Source organism: Netta rufina (assembly GCF_964035555.1).
Source record: "Netta rufina genome assembly, chromosome: 2".
NCBI lineage: Eukaryota > Metazoa > Chordata > Aves > Anseriformes > Anatidae > Netta > Netta rufina.
This window is the reverse complement of record NC_140124.1, coordinates 157,840,671-157,866,282: the sequence shown is the minus strand read 5'-3', so window position 1 is coordinate 157,866,282 and position 25,612 is coordinate 157,840,671. Positions and strand designations below refer to the sequence as shown.

The following is a 25,612-nucleotide window of genomic DNA, read 5'->3' as shown; positions in this document are numbered from 1 at the left end:
CAGGTACATCAAGGGGAGAGAATCATCCCCCAGAAGCGGCTTTGAAAGGTTTCGCTGAGCCGGGAGGAAGATTTCGCTTCGTTTCTCATCTTTGGTTTTTTTCCAGTGCGTTCTGAGCCCCGCTGGAAGGCTGGCAGGGCGGGCTGCTGCTGCCGAAACAGGGAGCTGGGCAGAAATTGGGGACTGGCTTTGTTAAAACCAGCCCCCTGGCACATCGCCGAGCGCCGGAGCTCAGTCCCACCTGGATCTGCACCCCTCCTAACCCCCATTTCTGCCTCGAAAACTGCGACGGCAGCGGGGAAGTCACCAGGCACGTGGCTCTTTTTTTCTCAAGGCGACCTCTGCGGTGAGCTGGAGTCCTCTCAGCTCCTCCCGAGTGGTTGCTCTGCACTCTCCTTTTGCAGTGGCAGTGTTGCCATCCTCAGCCCTTTTTTTTTTTCCGCCGTTATTAATTGTTATAACTGCCTTTAAAACCCGCCCCCCGCTGAGGGGACCGGGTGGACGCGCTGCTGAGGTTTTTATTACCCGACCCGCTCTTGCTGGGGAAGTTATTTCTGCCAGCGAAGTGCTGAGTCAAGGCAATGGCTTGATGCGCTCACATCTTCCCCGCCGCCTTCTGCTCAGACCCTCGAGCCCCATTTGCCTGGGAGGAGAAGCTGGAAGGCAGCAGCTGGGGTTAAAAGGGCCCTGGAGCGAACGTGGTGAGCTCCTGCCGGGGGCCATGGCGTATTTGGGGCCGTGCCTTCGGCCCTACATCGGGCACGTCTTCTCCCGGCGCTGCCCAAAGCGGGGTCCTCACATCGTGGGGTTCATTAATGGATTCATTAATGCCCGCGGAGACTAATTAAGGAGAGCTGCAGCTGGTTTGGGATACACTGGAGGAGCTCGCGGGGTGCGGGGCATTTGGCACCACGTCTCGTGCCGCTGTGCCTGCGCCCCGAAGAGCTCAGGGGGGGCATAGGGAGAGCAGGACTTCCTTTATCTTACACCTTCCTTCTGAATTTTCTGGTTATTTTAGCTGCTTTTGATACTCAGCTTGGTTTTTCTGCACGGGGGACTTAGAAGGGTAACGTTTGGCTCTCCAAAAACACGGCTCAAATCATGACGGTGTAAAGGAAATTATGAGGACGCTTCGTCAAACCTCTCCCGAGCTGCGTGGGACTCCTGGACCTCACCCGAAACCTTTCATTCCTCGGGCTCAAACCCTCCCAAAGCAGCACAAGGTTTGTTGGACCCTCTCAGATCGTGGAGCCTGGTCCTGTGGCCGAGCCAACGTGAAAACCCGGGCTCCGAGCTCAGCACCTCGCACGCCTTCGGCGCAGGATCCCCGCGGCGGATGAGGGTTTTATGGTTTGCACGTGGGCTTTGCTGTGAGCTCGCGTTTCTTTTTATAGCCCTGCTATTCTCGGGGTATTCCTGCGAGGGGATTTCTGACCTTTGAACGTGAAGCCATCGAGTGTTGGAGTGACACAGAAAACAAGCAGAAAAGCCCAAAGTGACATGGGCAGCGGTTCTTGTTGCGACTCGACTATTTTATGGACTAGGACATTGCTATGGAGGGATTCTTGTTGAATTTCAGCTATTTTGTGGGCTAGAACGTTGCTAACTGGAGGGATTCTTGTTGAAATCCAGCTATTTCATGGGCTAGGACATTACTAGTTGGGGTGATTTGTTGATGGTGGCCTCTTGCGTGTGCTCGCCTCGCGTCTTGGCGTTGTTGGAGAGGCAGCAAAAGCCCTGAGACCCCTCCGAGATCGTTGTTGTGCAACGAGGAGCACCTTGGGGTTGCCTTGAGTTGGTGACGGCCCCTTGCAGAATGATTTTCGGGCAGGCAGGGGCTCAGGGATGAGGATTTGGGTATTGAACTCTTGGGGCTGGCGCTGTGTCTAAAGCAGACTGCACGTGGTGAGTTCAAAACTCAGCCCGGCGAGGATTGTGCAGATAAGGAGGAACCTAAGTAATGGGGTCTTTTATTAACTAATAACACTCAGCACTAATTGGCTTCAGGAGGCTGTGCAGACGTTAATTAAGCTGCTGCCACGTGCGAGGTGAACTGGAGGAGCACTGGTGGAACTACTGTGAGCTGTTGCAAGGTGAGCTTTTAGTGCGATCACAAATTGTACTTTTTTAAAAAAAAAAAGTGATAGTAAAACCACACCAAACCGTGCTTTGTACAGCAGGAACGGAGGGAACAGGATGGCAGGAAGGTGCTTTGGCTTTTCCCAGGGTAACCCCAACCTAAAGCTGACGCTGGGGGTAAGGAGAGAACAGCCAGAGGGAAACACCCGAGTCCTTGCTGTGTCATCTCTCCATGTTTTGGAGGTGGCAGGTGAGGTAACGAGGAGCTGAAAGCTCGCTTGAGAGGTGGAATAAGGTGAGAACGTGGATTTTAGGAGCTTAGAGCATCCCTCTGCAACACCCATATGGTTTGCAAGAGGTCCTCCAGCCCCCGAGAGCTGAGACCACGCGGCACGAGCTTGCAGGAGACGGCGAGGACGAGGCTGCACGTCCTGAAGGACCAGGAGGTATGGAAAAGAAAAGGAGCAGGCTTTCACCAAAAGATCTGCAGAGCAGGAGACCCGAAATACCAGCGCCGTGAACTAGGGCAGTTGTTTGTGCTGGAAGGGCTGGGTAACAGGAGGAGGCCAGGCTGGGAATGCGGCGAGCGTCACTCCGGCCACGGTGTCGGGTGTTGGATAGAATTCGCCTTCGCGGCCAAGTTTCTCTTCTGACTTCTTGCACCAGCAGGGTGTTAAAAGTTGGAGGGTGGGGTTTTCAGAAGGACCTCTCCGGGGTTTGGCTCCCCTGACTCTCCTTGGAAACCGCAGCTCTCCTCAGTGATGGCTCGTCACCGAATGTCTCCTTTTGGACTTAAAAATTAGGAAAAAAAAAACAGCCAGAAGTCTCAAAATGAACAGAAATCCAGCAAGGCTTCAGCTGATTTTGTGGACACCCAAAATCTGGTGGCCTGGTACAGGTTGGTCATGGCCATGTCCTCAGGCTGGTGGGATGCAGGCAGGGCTCAGCATCTCACGACAGTCGGTATAAAACCAGTGCTTGATGATGAAGTGGAGCCTTGACAATTTTATTTATGATTCTTGCAACTTTTTTTTTTTTTTTTTCTGGTATTTCTGGCCCTGCTTTAATTTCTTTTCCGGGATCGAATGCTCGTGGCACTGGGAAGTCGACACCTCGGGCTTCTCTGCGGGTGACCTTTCTCCGAGCGCGGTAATGAAATATCAGGGAAAAAGGGCTTTGAGGGAAGGCTCCTCTAACTTAAATGAACTTCTTTTATTGATTTAACCAACACTGAGAGAAACTATTTGTCCTCTCCCTATAAAATGGATCCACATTTCTCAGCTTGCTCTGCAGGGAAGCACTGACGGTGTGGTGAGGGAAAAGAGGACACCGTTTCCGAGACATCATTTCCCTTTGCAAATATGGTTTTTGTTGAATATTTTTCCTTCTGAAATCAGTGATGCAGTCTGTAGATGCCTGTGCTCCTGCCCTCCTTGGGCATCTTCCCTAAGCCTCGAGGAAAAGGCTCGAAGAAGGAGAGGAGGCTGCTCTTCATCCCGGGTTCATCTTCCCTTGGTCATCACGATGCGGGGTTGTGCCTCTTTGGGGTCAGGATGCCAACCCTGTATGGGATGGCGTTGTCCTCGAGGACAAGGCTTGGTGCAGCTGCTCGCGTAGCCAGGATCTCGATGCAGTGGCCTCGCGTGGTGGTTTGGGAACCACCACCCCGCTGTGACTCCAGCGGGTATTATTAGAAGCGACGTGGTCAGGCTTAAGCCGCAGAAACATCTCCTGGCATTTGAGACCCGTTAGCTGTAAAATTATCCCCCCGACGAGAGAGGGGGAAGCACAATCTCTCCGGTGTGAAAGCAGACCCGGTGTTAGAGGTGGTTTTGGCTCTGGATTTCTGCCGGGGGGCTTCCAAGGGTGCCGTGTCGTGAACCAGCCTGGGGTGCGCTCGCACCCAAAGGACTTGTTTGGAGGTGGAGGTGGCTCGTAGCTGTTTCTCCATCCGAAATAACATACTTGGTTTAATAACAAGCAGGAGCGCGAGCCCTTTTCCCTGAGACTACAGAAAACCCCCGGAGTGCTGTCAATAAAAAGATTACCTGACAGCCTTGGAAGGAAAATGAAAATTTATCAAATATTACCGCCCCTGTCTAGGACGACTTGTCAAACTCGGAGGCAGGAGAAGTGAGATTTCTTCTTCGCCTTTCCTTTTCCTGCTCTGACATCGCCGGGTGATCGCGAGGACGATGCAAGGGAAGCGTTCTGCTCCTGTCACTCAGGGTTTAGAAAATGAGGTGTTTATCGCAGGCAGAAGCTGGGCGCTACCCTACGTTTTTTGTCGTGGAACAAGACGCCGTTTCCCTCGACGTGTGCTGGAGGAGAGGACAGAAGGGCTGCGCTGGTCTCCGGGGACTGAACCTGGACGTAAAGCACTCGATGGGAGGGCAACGGTAGGGTTGTTGACGTGTTGATGAAAAACAGTGCTTGTTTTCAACCAGAAATGGAAACTTTTCTTCTCCATTTTGGCAGTTTTTTTATTTAGGACCAGCCAACTTCATCGCTCAACCAACTTATGGTCAACTTCATCGCTGTCTTCAGAAGGTAGAAGGCGACCGACACCCAAGCTTTCTTTTGCCCCCTTTCCTAAATGGACAGCCTGGGGTCATTTTTGTGCCCTTGTACTAATAATTGTGGCTGTAGTGGTGTCAAAATGAACGCGGATGGAATCCGAGGGGCTGTGATGCTCATCTCAGATCTTCTTGCCATCCAGTTAGCCAACGGGAATGGCTTTCTCATGACCATCTGTTACGTTTTCCACACAATACGTTTAGGTGACCGCAAGACCCACGTGGATTTCAACCAGACAGACATCTGGGTGAAATATTCCCGTGGTTTAATCTCTCTCACACTCCTGCCCTCCCAAAGAGGGCCATTTCTGTGGATAAAGACCCATGAGAAGGTTTCACCACTGGTTCGGTGGGTTGGGATCTTTGGATCCCATTTAGGACCTGATAAAGACAGACTGGGAAGGTGAGGTAGAGCTTGGCTGCCTTTCGGTGCCTCTTTTTGGAGTGCTGGTGGGTTTCTTCTCCTCTAGCGTGGATGAAGCTGTGCTCTTTGGGGAGGGGAAGACGTGGCTGTGTGCCAAACTCACCCAACTGTATCACCCAAATGGGCAATACAAGCAAATAAACCACATGCACTGATGCTTGCGCATAGCTTAGGCACTGCAAATATTTATTTATAGCAACTTACTGGATCCAGTAGCTGCTCTAAACAAATGAGGACATTTCTGTAAAGGAAAAGCAATTTTCTTCCTCCTCACCCGTCCAGACCCTCAAGAGTTTCCGGTATGTGTTTGGTGCTGGGCTGTGCACGTGGTGCTAAGCCACACATGTACCGATTCCAAAATAACTGATGGTAAAATGGCCCCAACCGTGGTTTGGAGGATGGAGCTCCTGAGAAACAAAACCATTGCTTGCATGTAATGGACTGGGAGAAGCGTCTGTCCACGGGGAAGGTGATGCTGCCCATGGTCCTGCCAGAAGGTGCATCTTCTCTCCAGCCCAAGTTTCCCTTGGTGTGGTTGAATGCCTCCTTGGCTCTGATTTTCCCATTGTGCCTCTTTTCCTGGCTGAGGAGCAGCTTCCCAGCACCCCCAGACTCCAGTTTCCTCCCTTTATACTGCTGGGAATTCAGCCTGAACTAAGTTTCTGGGCGGGGAGAAGATTTTCCTTGGTGCCAACCCCAAATTTAGTCCAGTCCTTTTCCGGGAGTGGAACAAAATGAACCAGTGGAAGCTGATTTAAATGCAAACAGGCAAGGTTAACAAGCATTTGCAGCAAAATTCAACCTTCCAGCCCTTGCCAGGACCAGGATCGCAGCCGTACTATTAGACGGGGAAAACTTCGTGCCGAAAGGAAGCTTTGAAACATGGTGTAGATCAGATTAAGCCTGGTGAAAGTCCTCTCCAGCACAGCCTGGGGCTCATCCTCGTGTCTGCATGGCACATCTGTCTCCCGAGGCTGGTAGGTTTTAAGCTGGGATTTCCCCTGCATCCATCCTGAGCCACGCTGGCCTTGCCCGCTGTTGCTCCGTAATTCCCAAATCCCTACGCGAGTATTTCCAGTGCTCTCCTGAAGCACTGTCCTGGTGTGAAATGCTTTTTGGGGTGATCTGCGTGTTGTTCACGCTGTGAAATGTGCGGATCCGACGAGCTGGGTTGGTTTCCCCAACGGGGAAGAGACAAGTGGCAAACTTCTTGAAGGTAAAGAGCGGGGATAGAGAAGGCGTCTCAGCGAAGGCGCACGCTTTTTCCCTTCTTCCTTCCCATCCATTTTAGGCTTTGTAGAGCAATGGATAAAAGGGGGGAAAAAAAACCCACCCGCAATAATCTATAGCAACTGTCACCCAGCAAACTACTCCCATTTCATACAGATAGGTTAGGTGTCAGCGCGCGATCGATGGCTCTCGTACAATAATTATAAAAACTAGCAGGTTGTGTTGCTTGAGTGAGTTTAAGAAGAGTAGGGTCTCAATCTTTCCTCTAATAGGGCTTTGACAGTCCGCAGCGCCGAGGCTTCGTCTTAGTCTGACAGTGTTGTCATTAAACACCAGGTAGCGTGGAACAACAGAGAACACGGATTCGGAGCGCGAGGGAACATGCGGCTTTGACAGGAGTTATTTGTCATCGCCGAGCTGCCCAAACTCCTCAGACTGCAGTACGGACGGCTGCTTAAAGTGACTTATTGCCCCTGTCTGTGGCTGCAGTTGTGATTTGATAATCGGTAAATGTTTGTCAAAGATGAATTCCCTCCCTGATTCAGTGCCGTGCTGGAAAAGCAAATGAAAAGCGGTGCGCGGGGAAACGTAGCGGGGGGATTGAGGACGGAGTGAGAGGAGGATGACGAAAACAACAGGTTTCCCTGCCAGCTTGCCCTCCTTGCTTCGGAGAGGTGAACCTGCAAGTTTTGGGGTCAAGATATTTTGGGGTCATCGGGATGATTTGAGGGCATTGGGATGCTTTGGGGTATCAAGGCCGTGCCCGTCCTTAGGAGTGTTTGCCATCAGCAAGGCGCCGGTGGCCTGAGAGGACTGTACCCATTTTACAGACTTGTCTTTTTCCATTTTCAGAGCTCCCCAGAGCTGCAGGCTGGGTTTCTGGTCTGGTTTTGGGGTGTTGCAGAGCATTTTGATGGCTGTGCACTGCCTCGTGCAGTCACACTCTGACTTTGGTCCAATTTTCCTCCTCTGGTCTTTGTCCTGGTGGCTTTGAGAGTAATTCTTCAGTAGGAAGAACAAAGTCTTAATTTTCTTGAGATCGACGTGGTGCTTTCTGGGGTTTAGACACTGTTTTGGGGCCTTTTGGCAGATATTTTCCTTGGCAGATACATGTGCATGTGCTCTGGGATAGCAACTTGAATCGGAAACCTTTAGTTTCTTGTTTGGGGCCCATTCGTTGCCTGCTTTATTTATATGTTGAAGAAGGGGGTTTAAAAGGATCTTAACAAGCCTACTGCCTGCTAAGTTTCCCTCCTCTCTTAGGGACTTTCCTCACATTTCTGGAGTAGGGTCAGGGTCTTTTTAAGCAGCAACTTGGGAGATGTAAAAGCTGAGGGAAGGAGGTCAACCTTCACTTCGAGAAGGGCCTCTGAGGGTGGGGGACATCCCGAGGGATTCAAATCTCATTAAATTCAACCAAAGAGGCATGGAGCCAGTCCTAAAGCCCGAATGCTGACGGGTTTGCAGCCTGACGAGGGCTTTCTGTGGCGGAGCGGCCTCCCCGTGCCAGCGCGGGATCCGCGGAGCCATTTGATGGTAGCCGGGCTTCGGCTGCCGCGTGAGGCGCTGGAAACGATCAAGAGCGGGAAAAGTGGAGTGATTTATTAGGCTCATCAAAATTCACACTTTGTTATTCCAGTCATCTTCCATCTGCAGCTTGTTAAGAGGAGGACCCCTGGCAGCTCCCGCCGCGAGGCCGGCCGGGGGGGGGAGGAGGGCATTTATCAGCCTCCCGCCCGCCTCGGCTGCCAGCCCGCTCTCATTTAGAGAAATGGAGCCGGCTCCTGGCAACACATCCATAATCATTCACCGACGGAAGGTGTGGGGAGGAAAAAAAAATAAAAATCTTTTGTTAGAATAATGTAAGGGTTGTGTTTGAACAAGGCCCGGCGCTGTTTGGGGGCTGCCGCGGGGAAAGGCACGGCCTAGTGGGGCCTAAGTATGGCCACCCCTCGGTGATCCCGGTGGAGACGGGGATAAAGCAGCCTTTCCCCCTCGTTAGTGGGCTCGTTAGCTCCCATGATGTTCAGAAAGGGATGCAGCAGAGCCAGGAATTGGTGTGTGGAGCCCCAGGTTGTGCCCAGCCCCCAGGGGCTGCGAGCGCGGCTTCGCAAGGTTGATGGGGGGGGAGATGTCCTCCTGTCCCCTGCAGGACCTTGGTCCATCTCCTTCTGTATTTTGGGACTGGCGAGGATAAACACAGGTTCTTGCCAGGGTTTGATAATTAAAACTGAATCCCGTAGAGCTGAGTCCATGCCGCTCCCAGTGGGTTATTCCCCCGGGCTTCCCGAATCACCTGGTGCTGGTGGCTCTCCAAAGCGTGCCAACCATGACCTCAAGCTGGACCTTCGGTGGGCAACGAGGGTTGCTTTTGGCAGCCCCTTGGGACCAGATAAGCATTCAGCACAGGGCTGTATGTTTTTAGACTCACTGGTGCATCTGACAGCGGCATAGCCATCACTAATGCAGTATCTGCAAATCTTGACTGCAGCCCAAATTCGTTTGAAATCCACCAAGTATCTCAGAGAGGCCAGGAGCTGTTGCAGAAGACCATTGGCAGGTCCAGGAGCATGTGCAGGCTCTGGGAAGGGATTTTCTTCCCGCTGCACTTCAACAGAGGCTTCGACATGTGCTCCTTGCCCTTCTCTTTGCATGGAGGAGCTGCCCTGGCGGCTTGCTGTCCCCTCTCCTGCTAGGGACTAGGGCTCAGCTGGAAGAGGTCGTCCTGATTTTGCATTACAGACCAATCCACGAGCTGTCTGCTTCTGATTCTAGCGACTGGAAATAGCTTTAAAATGCTTTCCTTTCCTTTGGGATGCAGGGTGCATGAATTAACCCAGCCAGTTACTGCGAGGTCCCCATCTGCCTGCAAGCACCATCCACTGCAGGAACCTCTGGGTCAAATAAGAAGACAAGTAGGTGGCGAGTGTTGCTCGGGGAGAAGTTTGTCTTGCTGCTGAAGCCACTTAAGTGGCCCTGTTTGACGCGAGACAGAAATATTTGAAGGGCTGCTTGCGTTACAAGAGGAGATAACTCATCTGTGCGGATCTGCAGAGCGTTAGGAATCCGTCGCTGCGAGGGATGTGAGATCCTGGGGGATGGTAGCACAGGCTGTGCCATACAACCTGCTGATGGTCACGGTGTAACGGGCCACCAAGCACCAGGAAAGATCTCCGTGTGTTAAATCAGCGTTAGCCTTTCCAGGGCCGGCTGGCACACGTCATGAATCTTTAGCGTGATGTGTGAGATTCAAATGCTGCATTTACTACGTTGGAAAAGAAAAGCCTGCAGCAGTGCGGTTCAGGGGAGTTGTACTCTGAGTCCTGAGGATTTTTGGTGTTTCTAAGGTGTAAAACGTCTCTTTTGTCTCATTTTCGTGCTGTTTTGGGCAGGGCAGGGATTGCAGCAGCTCCCAAAGCAGCGCTGAGGACTTGCTTGGTGCTTTTCAGCGGTGCCCTGTGTGGCACCTTGCGCTCACAGCTCCCTCGCTGAATGGAGATGCTGACCCCAAGCACCTTTAATCTGGAGCTGGAAGGTGGAAAGAGCAAAATCCCCTAAAAAAAATGGATCCAATAAACCTCCTTTGTAGGCAGCATCACAGCCTGGGCTGGAAATGGGGAAGGGAAGCTTCAGCCCGTGTCCAGGTGGGGACACAAGTGGGAAAGAGGAAACACCGGCACGTGGCTACACGTTTATAAAAGTTTCCATTTTTTCCCCTACTCCTTTAAAACGAGTCTCTGAGTGCTCTGAGGGTGTTTCAGGAAAAGTCACCGAAATGCCAAGGGTGTTGAAGCCTCGGTTTTGGCGTTGGAGGAATTGGGAGCAAGACTTCCTCGTCGGACAGCCCCCAGGCAGATGGCAGAGGAGGCTGCGGAGGAGCTCAGGTGGATTCTCCAGACGGGTGCATCAATCAGCAAGACGGATGGGTAGATCTGAGAGATGGATGAACTAAATCACCGCCTTACCAACTTCCCCGGCGCAGGTTTCCGTCCCGATGTGCTCCCTGGGCACAAATTTAGTTCGGGAAGAAGGCTCCGAGGGGTGAGCGGGGCGGTTTCGCTGGGGACAGCTTTGCTCCAGCCCTGCCTTGCTCGTCACTCTTCAGATTTGCCAGCTCGAGCCCCGCTTTGCCAAGGCCGGCCCTCAACCCAGCTGGCTGCAGTTGTGTGATGGAAAATCCAGCCCTCAGCCCGGACGCTTGCGTCACCCTCGGGGTTTTTCCACCGCGGAGGCAGGATTCCCAGCTTCCAGGACTGCACGGCGATTCCCTTTCCCTTCCTTTTTTTTTTTTTTGTGCCAAGGAAAAGTTTTGACACAAAATTTTGACATTTTGTGTCAAAAATTTTGACATTTTGTGTCAAAATTCACAGAGAAGACACTAGAGAAAATGACATCTGGAAAAAAACCCTACAATTGAACATAATTCCAGTTCCCACTGTGCAGAGGTGTTACTCTGTTCCTGTTCTCTCCGTGCACTGTGTCCTGAGCCATCTCTTGCCCAAAAAATCCCTAGATGAAAAGCACCTACCTGAAGCTGGTTTTGGGAAGTGTTACTGCTCAATCAGTGTCCTGTAGCTGGGAAAATGGGATTGTTCTCCAGGTTGTTTGCACTCCGTAATGAATATCTTGAAGCTGGTGGGCATCATTGCAGCCATAGCTTGAGGAGGAGAAGCAGCCAGCTTGATGAATGGGGACAGCAAAGGTGTCCTAATCTGAAAATAAACATTTTTTGAGAGTTTGGTAAGATTTGGTTGCTTTATTTGCCATCTCCAAAGGAAGAGGAGGTGAGTTGGTGCCTGGAGACCTTGACCGTGTGTGATGAGAACACAGGAGCGAGGCTTTGGGTCCTTGCTGGGTGTAAGGCAAGCGGAGATGTAACTCGTAATAAGTTGTCCTTTAACCATATCCAGTGGTATTTCCATGTGGAAATGGTTCTTTCCCAGAAATGTCACATGAAATCATTTCCCCAAGGCACTCTTGAGCTCGGTGAGCTTTTGACAACTTCATTTTCCCCTTGCAGGTGGGTGATGCTTTCCCCTTGCTGCCACGCCGTATCTCCAGGAAACAAAATCCGGTTCCTTTTGCTTCTAACCTGGAAATTTGGGTGCAGACACAGCCACACGCGAGTCTTTTAATAACAGTTGTGAGTGTTAAAACCTTCCCTGCTCAAACATTAACCCTAAAATTTCCGCGGCGTTGCTCTCTACCAAGTGCCACCGTACCCATGCGTTGTCGTGCCCGATGGCTTCCGTTGGCTTCATCCTTGCCTGTGGCTTGTTCAATACAAGGAATTTGGGAAGCAGATTCAGTATTCATTCCCCACATGGGCTCAGCTGAAAGCTGCTGCCGGGAAAAAAGAAATCCCCGTGCTCCTGGAGCCCACTGAAACCTTTCAGCTGCGAAGCCCGTGCTTCTCTCGTCCTCCGCGAGCGCCGCCGCCAACGCGGCAGCCTCGTTGGGGTTGCAGGTAAAGCCCTTTTTTCTCAATGGGATTTATTCCCTATTCAGCAGCAGTTTGTGATCAGAAACCATCGTTTACACTCCGGCATAAACAGCCGCCTCCCTCGGAAGAGCTCCGTGCTGAACGGGTGTGAAAATTCAATTCCCCTCTTAAACCGAAGGACGGCCCTTTCGGAAGCCGATTGCGGCGGCAACATAATTAACCTCTTGCTGTGCCATTCTGCGGGAACATATTGAAGGCTCTCGGTGATAATCACCCCCTAATACCGGTGTCTGCTTTCACACTCGATTCGTAACAGCATTACGGTAATCCCAGAGCCTTTTGTCGACGCGCGGGGCCCGGCCAAGTTGGGAAGCACAACAAAAGGCGTCGGGGCCGGCGTCGGGCAGGTGTTGCCGGCGTCCTGCGAACCACCAGAACGATTTGAGCTGGGGAGAGAGGCGTGGAGGGCTGAGCTGAAACCTCGGGCACACGAACCCGTGGAGATCTGTCCTTCTGGGAAGGCCGTTTTGTGCGGAGCTGCTTCGCGTCGCTCTTGAAGGATGAGTTGGGGAGGTCCCCAACCTCTCCCGGAGCCCCTCAGAGTTTTTTTTTGTTTGTTTTGTTTTTTTAAGGTCATCGGAGGTAGAGTCACCCTGTCTTTTAGGGACTCTCAGCTTCTAGCTGCTGGGACCCTTCCTTTTTCTGGTAAATTGCTCAGGATACGTGCTCCGTGCTCCCATGGCAGGTCCCGAGTCCACTGGTGCCCTCGTGTTTTATCCCCTCTCCTCTCTCCTCTGTCCGGCTCAATATTTTCCTCCGTTGGGCATCTCCTCCCCTTCCCAACCTCTTTTCACCCAGAGAAGAATCTGGGGCTGGGTTTTGTTCTCCCATTGAGAAATTCAGCTCAAAATGTGCTCCCGAGGCACTTTTTCTTCCCAAGGTCTGTTTCTGGAGAAGCAATTTGGTTTTATCCGAGGTTTTTGGCTTCTGCTTTGATTTTGTCATCGTTCACCTGGACCCAGGCGGGTTTTTAGCTGTGGCTTCGTGCCCACAGCACCCGTTGTTATTTTTATTTTTCCCTCCTTTTGCTCCCTAAACAAGTCCCTTGACCACGCGGGAAGCTTTCCCCATCCCAAATCTTTTTCCTAAAGCTGCAATAACCCCTTAAATTTAGGAATCTGCGCTCCTGGAAACGTGTCCTTGCTCTTTTAACTCTTTTTTTTCCCATCAGTTCAGGGTTTGCTCTGCTGATGCTGCACTTTCCGAGCAGCAGCACCTCCGGGCTCAGCTTGGTGCCGAGGTCACCCACGACGTGGAGAGGAGAAGCAAGGGAGAAATTGGGGCAGATTTTCCCTTTTTTGTGAAATATCCCCCAAAAGGATGCAGTTCCCAGTGTTTAGTTTAAAGCCACAGCAGGAAAAGGGGCAGAAAGCTCACAAAAAGACCCGGGTTTTTGAAGAAGCAGGCAAATTTACCCAATACCTTCCTCTTCTTCTCACTCATCTTTTTTGGCAGAAGTAGAGGATTACGGTTTGATGGCAGCCCTAGGAACAGGAGATTTTTGTAATTAACAGCAGGTCAATATTTCTCCCCCTAATTTTTCTTGCCAGGGAAGAATATATATATTTATGTTTCTACAAAAACAGATTTTCCGTGTTTTTTTATGTTTCTACAAAAGCTTTCACGTTTTTGTTGAAACTTACGTGCGAGCGATCTTAGTTTAGCATTGAGGGAGGAATAAAAAAACGAGAAAAAAAGCTTAAGCCATCACTTTTATAAACTTCCTGGGTTTGGGGGAGGCACAGAATAGCACTAAGGGGCACTTTGGGGTGCTTGGGGCCGTGAGAGCTCGGGGCACAGCCGGGTGTGCACGATTTAAGGCTGCCAGAAGGCAGCAGGACCTCGTGTTGTCTCCAGCTCTCCCCAGGCATCCCAGGAGCTGTTTTGCTCTCCCTGCCTCAAACATCCCCTTCCTGAAGTGGTGTCAGCTCCTGGAACCTCTCGGGGGGCAAAATCCGAGCTGAAATAATGCCCTACATCACCCTGTGGCATTTGGCCCCTTTCCTATAGGGTGCGTGCCCTCTGTAGGGGATGTGATCCTGGACCACATCAGCTCAGAGGCACGATTGATGCTGACAGACCTCAGGGAGGCTTTTTGGACCTGGCTTTCCCATCTGAAGGTCGATTTGAGGCCTTGGGGTCCCCGGGCCAGGATTTTTCGGAGCCCCCAGCCAGCGGTGCCCAGGGGAAGCGCGGCTCCGAGCAAAGCCCCAAGCTCAGCAGCGCGGCGCGGGCCTGATAAATGGTGCTCATATCCCATTCAAATATGATGCAAGCAGATTTTTTTTTTTCTTTTTTTTTTTTTTTTTTGTAGTTTGTCTTCCACTGCGGTAGTAAAGTTTTTAATTAGGAAAGCTAATGAGATCGATTAGTCATTAGAAGTGACCTCTGGATCTCCGCGAGGAGCGCGCGCGCGTGTGCCGGGCTGATAACGGGGGACGCCGGGGTATTGTTTGTAATAAAAGCCTGAAGTGTTTGATTTGAGTGAAATGTGCCACGGGGAATACATCATGCGGAGCAAAAAAAATTACAACCCTGGGAGCCTGTAATGAAGGGAATTAAACCAACATCCTATCTAAATAACATGATTATCTACACAAAACCCCTCAGCTAGCAAGTAATAATAGAAAAGCGAGCTCTTCGGAGAGCCGCTTTCACGAGGTGCTTAATGCTGGGCAGGCGGCTTCCGAAGAGCAGCTCCGGCATGAATACAACATCCAATTACTGCCGGGGAATCGAGTTGAGAGCAGGTGCCAGCCCTTCCTTCTGCGTGCCGGCCCCGGGGCCGCTTGCGAGCCCCGACGATTCGAGACCTCCCCGCGTCTCCCGCGAGCGTCGGGCAAGGGGGGAGATGGCAGCGGGGGCTTGGTTGGGTTCTGGGCTGATTGGAGGCAACCGGGGGCCCGAGCAGGGGCAAAAAAACAAGTTAATAATGCAATCGACACAGTCCCAGCTTCGTAATTTTGTAAGGTTGGGGTGGAGGAGGCGAGGAGATGCTGGTGCTGTTTGGGGAGGCTGCGGGGTTGTGGCTTCCCTTCCCTTCCCTTCCCTTCCCTTCCCTTCCCTTCCCTTCCCTTCCCTTCCCTTCCCTTCCCTTCCCTTCCCTTCCCTTCCCTTCCCTTCCCTTCCCTTCCCTTCCCTTCCCTTCCCTTCCCTTCCCTTCCCTTCCCTTCCCTTCCCTTCCCTTCCCTTCCCTTCCCTTCCCTTCCCTTCCCTTCCCTTCCCTTCCCTTCCCTTCCCTTCCCTTCCCTTCCCTTATCCCAAAACCAATTCTCAGAAGCAAATTTATCCAACTTTGCTGTTGTTTTACACAATCCCAATTACAATCAGTGCTCAAACCTTGCAAGGGGCTGTCAAGACTCATGGCACAATCATTGCCCTGAAGGATTTTGTCGGAAAAAGTCCCAGGGCATAGAATTAGTGGTGGAAAGCCACTTTGATTTTGTCCTTTCCTCTCGTTTTCCTTCCCCCTTAAAGCTGTGGGCTTTTGCAGTTCCTCTGGTTGCTCCTGCGTGAGCTTTTTACCTTTTTTTTTTGTAGATATTTGATATTTGTTTGCTTGTGAGCATCTCCCAAATCCTGTACATTTAGAGGCTGGCTCAATGAAGGACGGCTAAATACCTGGGAAATGAAGAGCTTTTAGGACAAAAACAAATCAAAAAGGGAATTTGTCATCCTCCTTTCCTAATCCTGGGGAGTCTTTATCGAATACATCTCGTTTAATTTTTAACCCAAGCCACCAGAAGCTCCTCAAGGCACCGCTGCTGACTTCTTGGCATTTTGGGGTTGTTAACATTGAGTGTTTGGGCTGTGGATGTGAAAACACTTGGCCATAGTATGAAAATTCCCCGTGCTTTGTCAAAATAATATAGAATTATAAATATAAAATATATTATATATATATATATATAAGTCTGCGTGTTAAACTTGGGAGCTGCAGGTTGCTCCAGGGGCCAAGAGCCACCTCAAAATGCCTTTTCCTTTCTTTTTTTGGTTCTTCACCTCAACATCCCAGCGAGGACCGGGTTATCCGGGAAGCCCCGCTCTTCTCCAAGGGATACGTGGGGATGGGTACAAGGTTTTCGAGGAAAATAATGCTTCTGCTTTTCCCTTCGATAATTTTAAGGAGAGCATCTCCGAGAAAAACCGCCAGCCCTTTAAATCAGTTCTAAAACCAGCAGACTGAAGTCTCGGCGTGTAGTGTCAGCTTTAATTAGCCGGGCAGTTATGGCTGGATGTTATAAAACCAGGCAATTAGACGCCTTCCTTAAAGCTGCAAAAAAATAAAATAAAAAAATTGCGAGCCATCAACGTGGAGAAAACCAAACACACAACTGGTAATGGTGTGAAACGTTCAGCGGGATGAACCGGCGTGTAGATCGTCCCGCAAAATGTTCTCAAATTGGGGGTTCAGTGCAGAAATCTCCTAATGGAGACGTCGGGGATCGAGGTTTTGTATGGGAACGTCCGAATTTCATCCCCTTTTCCCCTTCTGCTTTCCCCTAGGTGCCAGCTTGCTCTTCGCGAGGAGCCCCCCGGCCAACAAGGTGATCAAGACGCGCTACAGGATAGTGAAGAAGAACGTGGGCTTCCCTTCCTCCTCCTTCAGCAGCCCTGTCCCCAGCTGGAAGACCAGGCGTCTGGGGACATCCAGGTAACCCTGCCACCCCTCGGATGCAGGACCCGAGAGCCACGACTGCTCTGTGCCGTTACTGCTGCGCATTATTTGCACGAATCCCTTAATTTCTCTATTTGTTTAGTCGCTTCCACGCGGCGTTTATTGACTTAAAGTGTAAAATCGTGTTAGTAATCACGTTAGGCTGAGCCGGGCTGGTGGCAAACGGCTTCCCGCAGCCTGCTCCTTCAGATCCGTTCCCTTTTTGAATTCATTGTGGTTAAATAAGCCGTGAGGATGCCGAGGGAATGCACACAGCTCTCAATATCAGACCTAAGTAGACTTACTGCGTGTTTGGAGAGAGACACGTCCTGCTAATGAGGCATGGTTGATTGTGGCTGCTCCTGGGAGAACTGGTTCTCTTTCTCCTCCTCCTGAAATGCTGGTTTGCCCTTGTCAGGGGCAATATTTTGGGGAAAAAGAGCCTGCTCTGCTCTGCCCGTGCCGTTATTCACGCCTTGGGTAGACCCAAGGAAGTGGAGGACGCGTTGGGCTGTCCCCTTCCATTGGCACACCCTACATGGGTTGACATCAGGGTGGTTTCCTCCAAAAGTGCTTTCCTTCGTCTTCACGCCGTGTTCCAAGGGCTGACCGCTTTCCTGGTGAGTGCTGGCTGCTGTGGAGACTCAAAAGATGGCGGGGATTGTTTTTAAAGCCTAACTTTGCCCGATTTTTCCCCTTGCTCTACGTGGAGTTGGCAACGAGTTTAACAAATGTTCCTATCAGAAGGGAAGGTGGGTTTTGAAAAACTTGAGGATGGTGAGGCAAAGTTCCAGGAAAAGAGGAATTTTTTTTTAAAAAAAAAGACGTGTTTATTTTCAAACCATTTAAAAAAAAATCTAGAATTAGATTTGATATTTTTTGTTGGTCTTTCAAGGAGCTTGTAGTTTGGAAGCTCCTGGTCCAAGTGCTTCTTTCTTCTCCTATCGAAACTATGGGTTCGGTTGGGACTAACGGCTTTTACCCAATTTTTCTGCATTCAGTCTTACCTGCACCACCTCCTCCTCCTTTTTCTTTACCTTCTACTTCCATCTACACATCCAGTCCCTTTTTGGCAGTCCTGGGATCGAGACATCTCCTCTTACTCCCCTCCAAGAGCATTTACTTTGCCTCTTTTGGTACAATTCCTGCCCTGCTTCTAAGTACCACCTCCATTTTCGAGTCCCTGGGGGCAAATCCTTGCGTTGTCCTTTCCCCAGCCAAACCACGTCCTCGTTTTCCTGCTCCCTCATCTCGTATTTGTGTTGAATCGAGCTCGCAGACGTGTGCTTGTTACCGACAGATAAATTCCTCGCTTGCTCGCCGCTGTCAGGCAGTGATAGACAAGCCAGACCATCAAATAACGTAATTCCTGTGTTTCTTCTTCGGGCTAAATAGAAACTCCTTAAAAAACATTATTATTTATTATTATTTAAAGCACGGCTTTTGTTCTGTGAATTTTATTACGGTAAAAACTGCAAGGGTAATCTCAGAGGCTCCTAGTTTGCTGCTGGTAATTGCGGCACCCGGCTGCTTTGTGTGCAGGTGAGGATTTGTTTTCTCCTGTTTCCTCCTGCACTCTTGCCCTTTCCCATCTCTGCCTCAGTTTGCCTGGGATGTGGCTGTTTTTTTTCACCCTGAACCAGCCACTTTGAGCAAATCTTGCTTCTTTATTTAAGTCCGATAAGGGGAAATTTGGTGCAAAGAGCTGCTCGCGGTACAGTCGCGGTAAAATCACCGCTCTCCTCCATCCCCTGTGCTCCAGGCAGGCACTGACAGAAGATGGATTTTTTTTTCTAATTCCTGTGCCTGTGAAACATTCGGTAAGGGATCTGGGCAAACTGCTGCTTTCGGGTCTTTCTGCAGTGAATGTGCCCCCAACTGGGGTCTGGGGAGAGAAAACGTGAGCCAGGCTGGGCTCGTCCCGCCCTGGCATCGCCTCATTTGATTTCTGGGAGGGGAATTTGTGTCTGGGACGTGCTGATTAAGTTCTGCAGTCACTCACAGCCAGTGAAAGATGAAGTTTTGCAGCTTGGGGGCTTTCTGTAGAGTCTCATGGTGTTGTATTGTGGCGTCACCCAAACTTTTACCCTCTAATTCATGAGCCTGACTCCAAAACCCAGCGGCACGCGGAGTGTTGCCTTGACATCGTATCGGATCTCCTCTTCTGCCCCATTACGAGGTGAACCTCACAGCATCGTGGATGTGTTTAATGAGGGTGAGATAATTAGGCTGGGGGCAGTAGGAGGGGAGGGGGCTGGGAGCAGGAGTTTTGGGGTCTGGCCCAAAACTGTGAAGCCGTCGCGTCGCAGAGGAGGGACCCGACCATCCGCGAGCTCCCCCTTGGAGGATAATTTTATCCATATTAATCTTCGACTTCATTAAATAACGTGCTTTGGATCTTACGGCTGTTTCAGACAAATCTTGATAAAACGCCATCAGCAAATTAAAAACAATTATATTTTCCAGAAGCCATAAATCTCCCGCTCCGTCTCCCAAGTACCTTCGCGCGTGCGTGCGATCCATCATCCCGCCTGGCGGGGGGAAGCACATGGCAAATGCTTCTCCTCTACTTTTGAGTATTTTTCTCTTCCCTGGTGCTCGTAGCATCCCTTTGGACAAGTAGCAAGGGGATGAGAGCTCCTTTTCCAGCCACTTTGCTGTGCTATTGTCAAAAAATGGTTTTGTCAAACCAGGAACGGGGAGGAAGCATGGGGCATGCCCACGTGTCGTCCCCATAGGGACCGTGCAGATCTCCCTGGGGTCGTTTTGCAGTCCAGGCTTTGTCATCTCTCCCGTTTCACATTTCGGTGAGTGTCGGATTAAGCAGCCAACTTTTTTTTTTTCCTTTTAATGCCCTTCTGGCCTGAAGCCAGGAGCTCGGCGTTAAAGGGCTGGTGGCACCGTGCGCGAGCGCTGCTCCTGAACTCGTTTCTGGCTGAGGCTATGGGGCAATTCCTGCTGTGAAACCCAGGTTTTTGGGGCTCCAAAAACGATGGGCAGGGGTCTTACGTGGCCAGCGGCCTTTTCTGATTTAATACTTAATAGATTTCACGTAGCAAACTGGGTTTCTGTCCATCTCGTGAACCAGGTCTTGGAGATTTCCCTCCTCTTTTTGGCTACGTAGCCAGAAAAACTTTGCTGGAGCATCTCGGGTAGTGCCAACTTGCCAACAAGCCCCAAATTATCAGGAGAAGGAGAAGATGGATGTGTCCAAGTGGTGGGGAGAGTCACTGTGGATCCCCTGGGGATGAGCTGCTTTCTCCCCTTACCTCTGGCTCGCCTTAGACGTGGCCCCGCCGCTGACTTTTCTGGAGGCGATAGACGGGAGTATATTTTAAATTAATTTTACTCCACTTTTGGTAATATTTTTGTTTTAAATAGATTTATAAGCGGCTTGGGGGCTATTTCTCCAAATTTATGAAGATAATTTTCGCTCTCTTGATAAGGTTAAATTTACACCTGCTATTTCCATATTAATTCACATTGCTAAGTGGATCTAATTTTCTTCCGTTCTTCTATCTAGTGAGTGTGGCCTTTCCTAATGCAATTTCCCCCCTCACTAAATCACTGTGATCGGGAGTCATGATCGAGTTAAATTAACTTAAATTAATTTACTTAATAAGAGCTCCAGATCATTGTGAATGAGGTGAAGATTTATTGATCCTCCTTTTCACTCCTCCCCCTTATCTCGCCGCGCTTTGCAGGAGCGCGGCGCGGGAGGGCTCTGATCTGCTCGCCTTCAATTTCATTTTCTCCTTATTGACGTGGCGGTCGGCCATCGCCTGGAATTCGTGCAGGGACATCTTCTCCGTGGCCAGGAGGGGGCCGAGCTGCTCGACACGGAAGAATCGGGATGGATGAGTGACGACGGCGGCGTTCGCAGGTCCCGGAAACGTTTTCAGCCCTTCCACGGTGCCTTCCTTGGACGAGATGCTGCTCCTGGCATCTTCCGTGGCTTACGGGGCCAAAACTGTGCCCGCTTTGCCCAGGTGGGAGATACACAGAGGCCTCGTGGGCTTGAAGGTGCTGTAGGGTTGGGGAAACTATTAGAGGAGAAGGTAGGGGTGTCATTTGGAGCCCCCCGGTGCATTTCGGTTGGAGCTGAGGATGAAGATGACAGCAGGAGGATGCTCCTGGCTGTTGGAGATGCTCCCCTTGCAAATCCACTTGCTCCACGGAAGCAACAGTCTTCTTGCCAGCCAGAGAAAGCCAAAATCCTTGAGCACGCAACCCAAGATACCAGTGGGAAATGTCCCTGTTACCCTTTGGGGGACAACGTGCCTGGTGCTATGTGGTGGGCTCCACCAGGAACTGTCCCACGAGCACTGACCAGGAGAAGGAGACCCCAACTCACTCATTTACGGAGAGACAAACCCGCTTTGAGACCATTTTTTTTGGGGAGCAGATGGGCTGATGTCGTGTTCGGAGATCCTAGTTACGGGCAACTTCAGCGCTGACCCACTTTGAACAGTTTTCTTTGAAAATAATGATGCCTGTGTTGAAAAGAAAAGTAACCCGTCTGCAAATATTGTCTGGCGCTGGTGGGAAAGCTCAGATATTTCCTTCAGAAAACTTTGCAGCTCCTCTGGAGGGACAAACTTCACCCTCCAGCGTTATAAATAAGTAAAGAACAAGGTAATAAAACATTTGTCAGGGAAAGTGCCTGCTCAGTAGAAAAGGCTCGTCAGCAGAGGATAAGCTTGTGTATTTTAGTTTTGTTTTCTTCTTTTCTTTCTGTTCCTTGGCCTGGAAGCGATGTGGAAGGACCAGGACTTGATTGGCTCGTTGGCTCAAGTCCTTTCCTTTCCTTTCCTTTCCTTTCCTTTCCTTTCCTTTCCTTTCCTTTCCTTTCCTTTCCTTTCCTTTCCTTTCCTTTCCTTTCCTTTCCTTTCCTTTCCTTTCCTTTCCTTTCCTTTCCTTTCCTTTCCTTTCCTTTCCTTTCCTTTCCTTTCCTTTCCTTTCCTTTCCTTTCCTTTCCTTTCCTTTCCTTTCCTTTCCTTTCCTTTCCTTTCCTTTCCTTTCCTTTCCTTTCCTTTCCTTTCCTTTCCTTTCCTTTCCTCCCCAAGATCTTTGGATATCCACCAGCAGCAACACGATATTTTGGGGTGGAGAAGCTATTGGCAAGCGCGGTCTTGGTCTTTGAATCTTGGGATTTTGTCTTGGCCATTTGGGGTTTGATAAAGGTTTTCCTGAAAACCAAACGCACCAGGTGCATGGGGCTGGGACAGGCAGAGGCAGCTTCCCTTGGATCCTGCTCTCTCCATTCCCAATCCAAATGTCTCAAAGACATCCAGGAGAAGCCAGAGGCAAATAAATTACACGTAATTATTTCTCCGTGTTGCTCAGCAGGAGCTGCCTTCGGGTGCTCGCTCCGACGCACCTCCAGAGAAAGTCAGCGCGCTTTTATTTTTTTGGAGAGCTGCACGGGACGCAGCCTGGCAGATAAATCGACGACTTTTAGGGCTTCCCTCTTTCCTTTGACACCCCTCGTGCTGGGCAAACCTTGACATCTCCATCCCAGCCACATGGGATGGGAGGTGGGGAATTCATGAGCGTTTTCCTTGGGTTTCTTCACCAAAACCCGTGCGGTGCCAGGCTCTGGCATCACCGGGACGGTCCGGCGGTGCTGGTGCAGCGTGCCAGGAGGAAAGCTCATTAAATCACGGCACGTTAACGAGCCTGGAGGGGGGCTGAGGGTTTCTACGAGCCCCGTTCGGGGCCGTAATGCACGGGGAGAGAGAGCAAAGCCGTATTTCTGCGGGGCCGGGATGTCACGGCAGAAAATCCGGAGAAAAATGTTAACGTCGGCGGCTGCCGCTGCTAATTGCTGGGTGCTGCGGGGGAGAGGCTCGAATCGAAGGCACCGTATATTGCAAGGAGACAGCGACGGTGGGGTTTTTATCTTGAGCTCAGCAAAGGCTGCCTTTTTCTCCTCGCTCCGTCTATTTGATCCCCTCGCTTTAGCGACCTGGGGGGAGCGCCGAGGTTTTTATATCTCGATGCCTCGTCAGGGGATGCTCCGATGGGTTTTTTTTTGCTCCTGGATGGTCCATGAAGGGCCGGGGACATCATAACCCGACGGCCAGAGGCCGTGGCACCGGGGTTAATTTCCTTTTATCAAGACGAGCGGTCTCGCTCCGGTCCTCCCCGGCTTCCGCTGCGTTAAGCTGAAAAGGAGTCGAAATGTGACTAATGTCCTTAAAGCTCCTGTCAATTTTTTTCTCCCCAAATTCATTTGACATGAAAGTGAGAAGTAAACAGAAAGCCTGCGTTTAAGCAGATAACTTGGAAAGCCTTTTCCATCACATTTAAAAACGGCCGTGTCATGGATTCTGCGAATTGGCGGCTTCTATTTTGTTTTATTTTAGTTTAGTTTAGTTTTTGTCTGTGCGGTGAATTTTCTTTTAATAATCTCGACGTGGTTTTACGAGGTTTAGGGATAAGATTTTTTTTTGAAGGGATGTTAAACCATTCTCCCGACTGACATCTCATTACAGTGAAATTCATCTGCCCGGATTGGAGACGTTACAGGCAGGAGGAAACCGGGGCTTTCCGTCTGAAAACGTGTTTTTTTTTTTTTTTTTCTATGGGAAGTACTTTTAATCTTTTTAATGAGGATGGTATGAGATACACAACCCCGCATTGTTTCGGAGAAGTCCTGACATCTGGCCTAACGTAATCCAGTTTCTGTTGGGGACTAGTTAGAGGCTTTAAAAAAAACAATGTCGCCTCTTCTCAGCAAAGCTCGGGATTAATCTTTCATGCTCTCCCCGCTCCCCCCATTGCAGAAAGACGCATTATAAAGCTCAATCTCTTTTTTTTTTGCCTCTTTTTCTTTTTTTTTTGACTTCTATTTCCCTCTCCCTAACCAGAACTGGAATCTGGGCCTGATTATCTCGCCCTGATTTCCCAAGCAAGCATCCCGCGTCGGCTCCGAGCACCGTGCCGCTCCCGGGCACCGTCCCCATTCGTCCTCTGTGTCCCCATACCTTGTCCTCCGTGTCCCCATGCCCTGTCCTCCACCTGCACGAACCTCCTGAGGTCCTGTAGGATCACCCCGTGCCCTTATAGGATCAAACATCTCCCCCTGCTTCCCCTCCCCGCGTTTCAGAGCTCTTGGTGCTGGTGCCCGCCGGCGGCGCCGCGCTCCTCCTCGAAGGGCCGGCCGCAGTCATCGAGCTCTACTTCGGAGGAATCTAATGAAAACAAAATAAAAGTGGGACTCAGAGGTTAACGACCAGCTTTAAATGCATATGGAAATGCTTAAGAATAATGGGATTTTCCTTTTTTAATTTTGCTTAATGGAGTTAGGGGAGTTTGGAATGGATTCGATTAAAAATAAAAGTGTCACTTCCCAACCTGGGGAGGCAATTATGGGTTATTTACTCGGGATTGTGTTCATCTTGGATCAGCCCCTCTTGCAGATCTTCCCAGAGCCCGGTACAGGCAGAAAGGAGATCTCCAGCTGCCCTGTGCCGGGCACATCCTTCCCTACTCAGACCACAAATCCCGAAACCGGGACCTGGTCTTTTGGGGAGATCTTGTGGATTCATCGCATGCTGGATCTGCAGCGGTTTATTCTGAGAACAGAGAGGAGGTGTGGGACTTGTTTGACCTAAAACTGGAGAATTTCTGCTTATTTTCCTCCCTCTCTGAGCTAGTGGGGTACAACTGGTAGCCCATGCGCTGCGTTATTTAGGGGATGCACCTGCATGCGCCTTGCATTTCCTGCACAGGTACCGAAAATAACCTTTTTTTTCCCTAAAATCCATAAAATCCCGTGGGTTTAAGGCACCTCGAGACGATCAGGCTTCTTATTTGGCTGCTTAAATGCGGCCACAGATCCCCGGAGCCCAGAATTCCTCTTGCTCTCTGGGTGTAGGGATGGAGATGCAGAAAGCATCCCGGATGCTTTGGGGTCCTTCACACGGTAGGTCTGGAGGCTCCTCGTGGATAGAACTGACCCCAAAAATGCTCTCAAACCCCGAGACATCCCGAGTGACACAAAGCAAAAGGTTTTGCTGAAATGAAGTGGGTTTGTGGTGGGAATGTTGGCTCTCCAAGGAGGCAGAGAGGAGGAGAACAGGCTCCCAGGACGGTGCAGCCACCTCTCAAGGGGCTTCAGCTGCACATGTTCACCCAAATCCCAGCGCCCAGAGAGGGTCAGGCATGACTGGGACATCGGTCTGCACAAACCCCAAGCCACACTGCACGTGTGATGCTATTTTGACCCAAAAGTCGCGTAGAAAAGGATGAACCCAACGGAAAACCAAGCTAAAAAAGAGCGAAATGCTCCAAATCTCACTAAGGCTGCAAGCAGGGCTCCTTCTGGGGAGCCACATGGGAACAATCAGGGTTTTTAGGGCTTTCAAACCATCTTCCAGAGCAATGGCTGCTTGCTTGGAGGCATGGCACAACCTTTCCCAGCTCTTTTCGCCGAGCAAAAAGACGCCCCAGGGGCTGGAAGCGCCGTAGGGGGCATCACCTCCGTCGTGTAACGCTGCAGGCGTGTTCACAAGGGGCCGTGCTGCTCCTTAACGGGTTCCTGCTCATCCACAAAGTCTGGGTGCAAAGCTGAAATGTTTTCTTTAGGGTTTATAACGGGCAGAGAGCGCGCGCACGGCTGCCGGAGGATTTGCTGATGAGCGGCGATTCGTTAGGCAGGATTTCTTCCCCCCTTCTTTTGTCATCGCCTCGCCGTGCTTTCAGGCAGCTTTCAGAAAAAAAAAAAAAAGCAGGATAGCCCGAACAAGGAGGTTTACGGGGATTAAAAGTGGAGGATTTTGAGCTGCGGGTCAGCAGTTTCGGATCGGGGCCGGATCGTATGGCCCAGGAGAACCACAAGGGTTCACGTGGAGCCTCGGCGCTGATTTTGGGAGCCCGTTTTCAAGTGCTGGGACCCTGGGATGGGTGAACACCTGCATTTTCCTCTCTGTTGGCTTTTGGGAAGGTTTGCTCTTCCTCTGCGGGGCAGGATCCTAAGGGTTTCCTCTTGAGCACCCTAAAAACGATGGTACCTGTGGCAGTCAGGAGGCTGGGGCTTGCCACTGCTCTTCGTTTGCTTGGGGTCCACGTGGGAGCTCCTTGAAACGCAGCACGTGGGCTGAAGAACCTCTCCAAACTCAAATCATTACATCCTTACA

General features: G+C 50.7%; 1 protein-coding gene across 2 annotated transcripts in view; it reads left to right on the top strand.

The window, feature by feature from the left end:
• The window catches only part of ZC3H3 (zinc finger CCCH-type containing 3), a 119,806-nt gene that overhangs the window by 30,588 nt on the left and 63,606 nt on the right, over positions 1 to 25,612 (top strand). For both annotated transcript variants that reach the window (XM_084282630.1, XM_084282629.1), the window contains one exon: positions 16,319 to 16,466. In XM_084282630.1, coding sequence (XP_084138756.1) covers positions 16,319 to 16,466 — 148 coding nt within the window. The remainder of the gene's footprint in view (positions 1 to 16,318; positions 16,467 to 25,612) is intronic.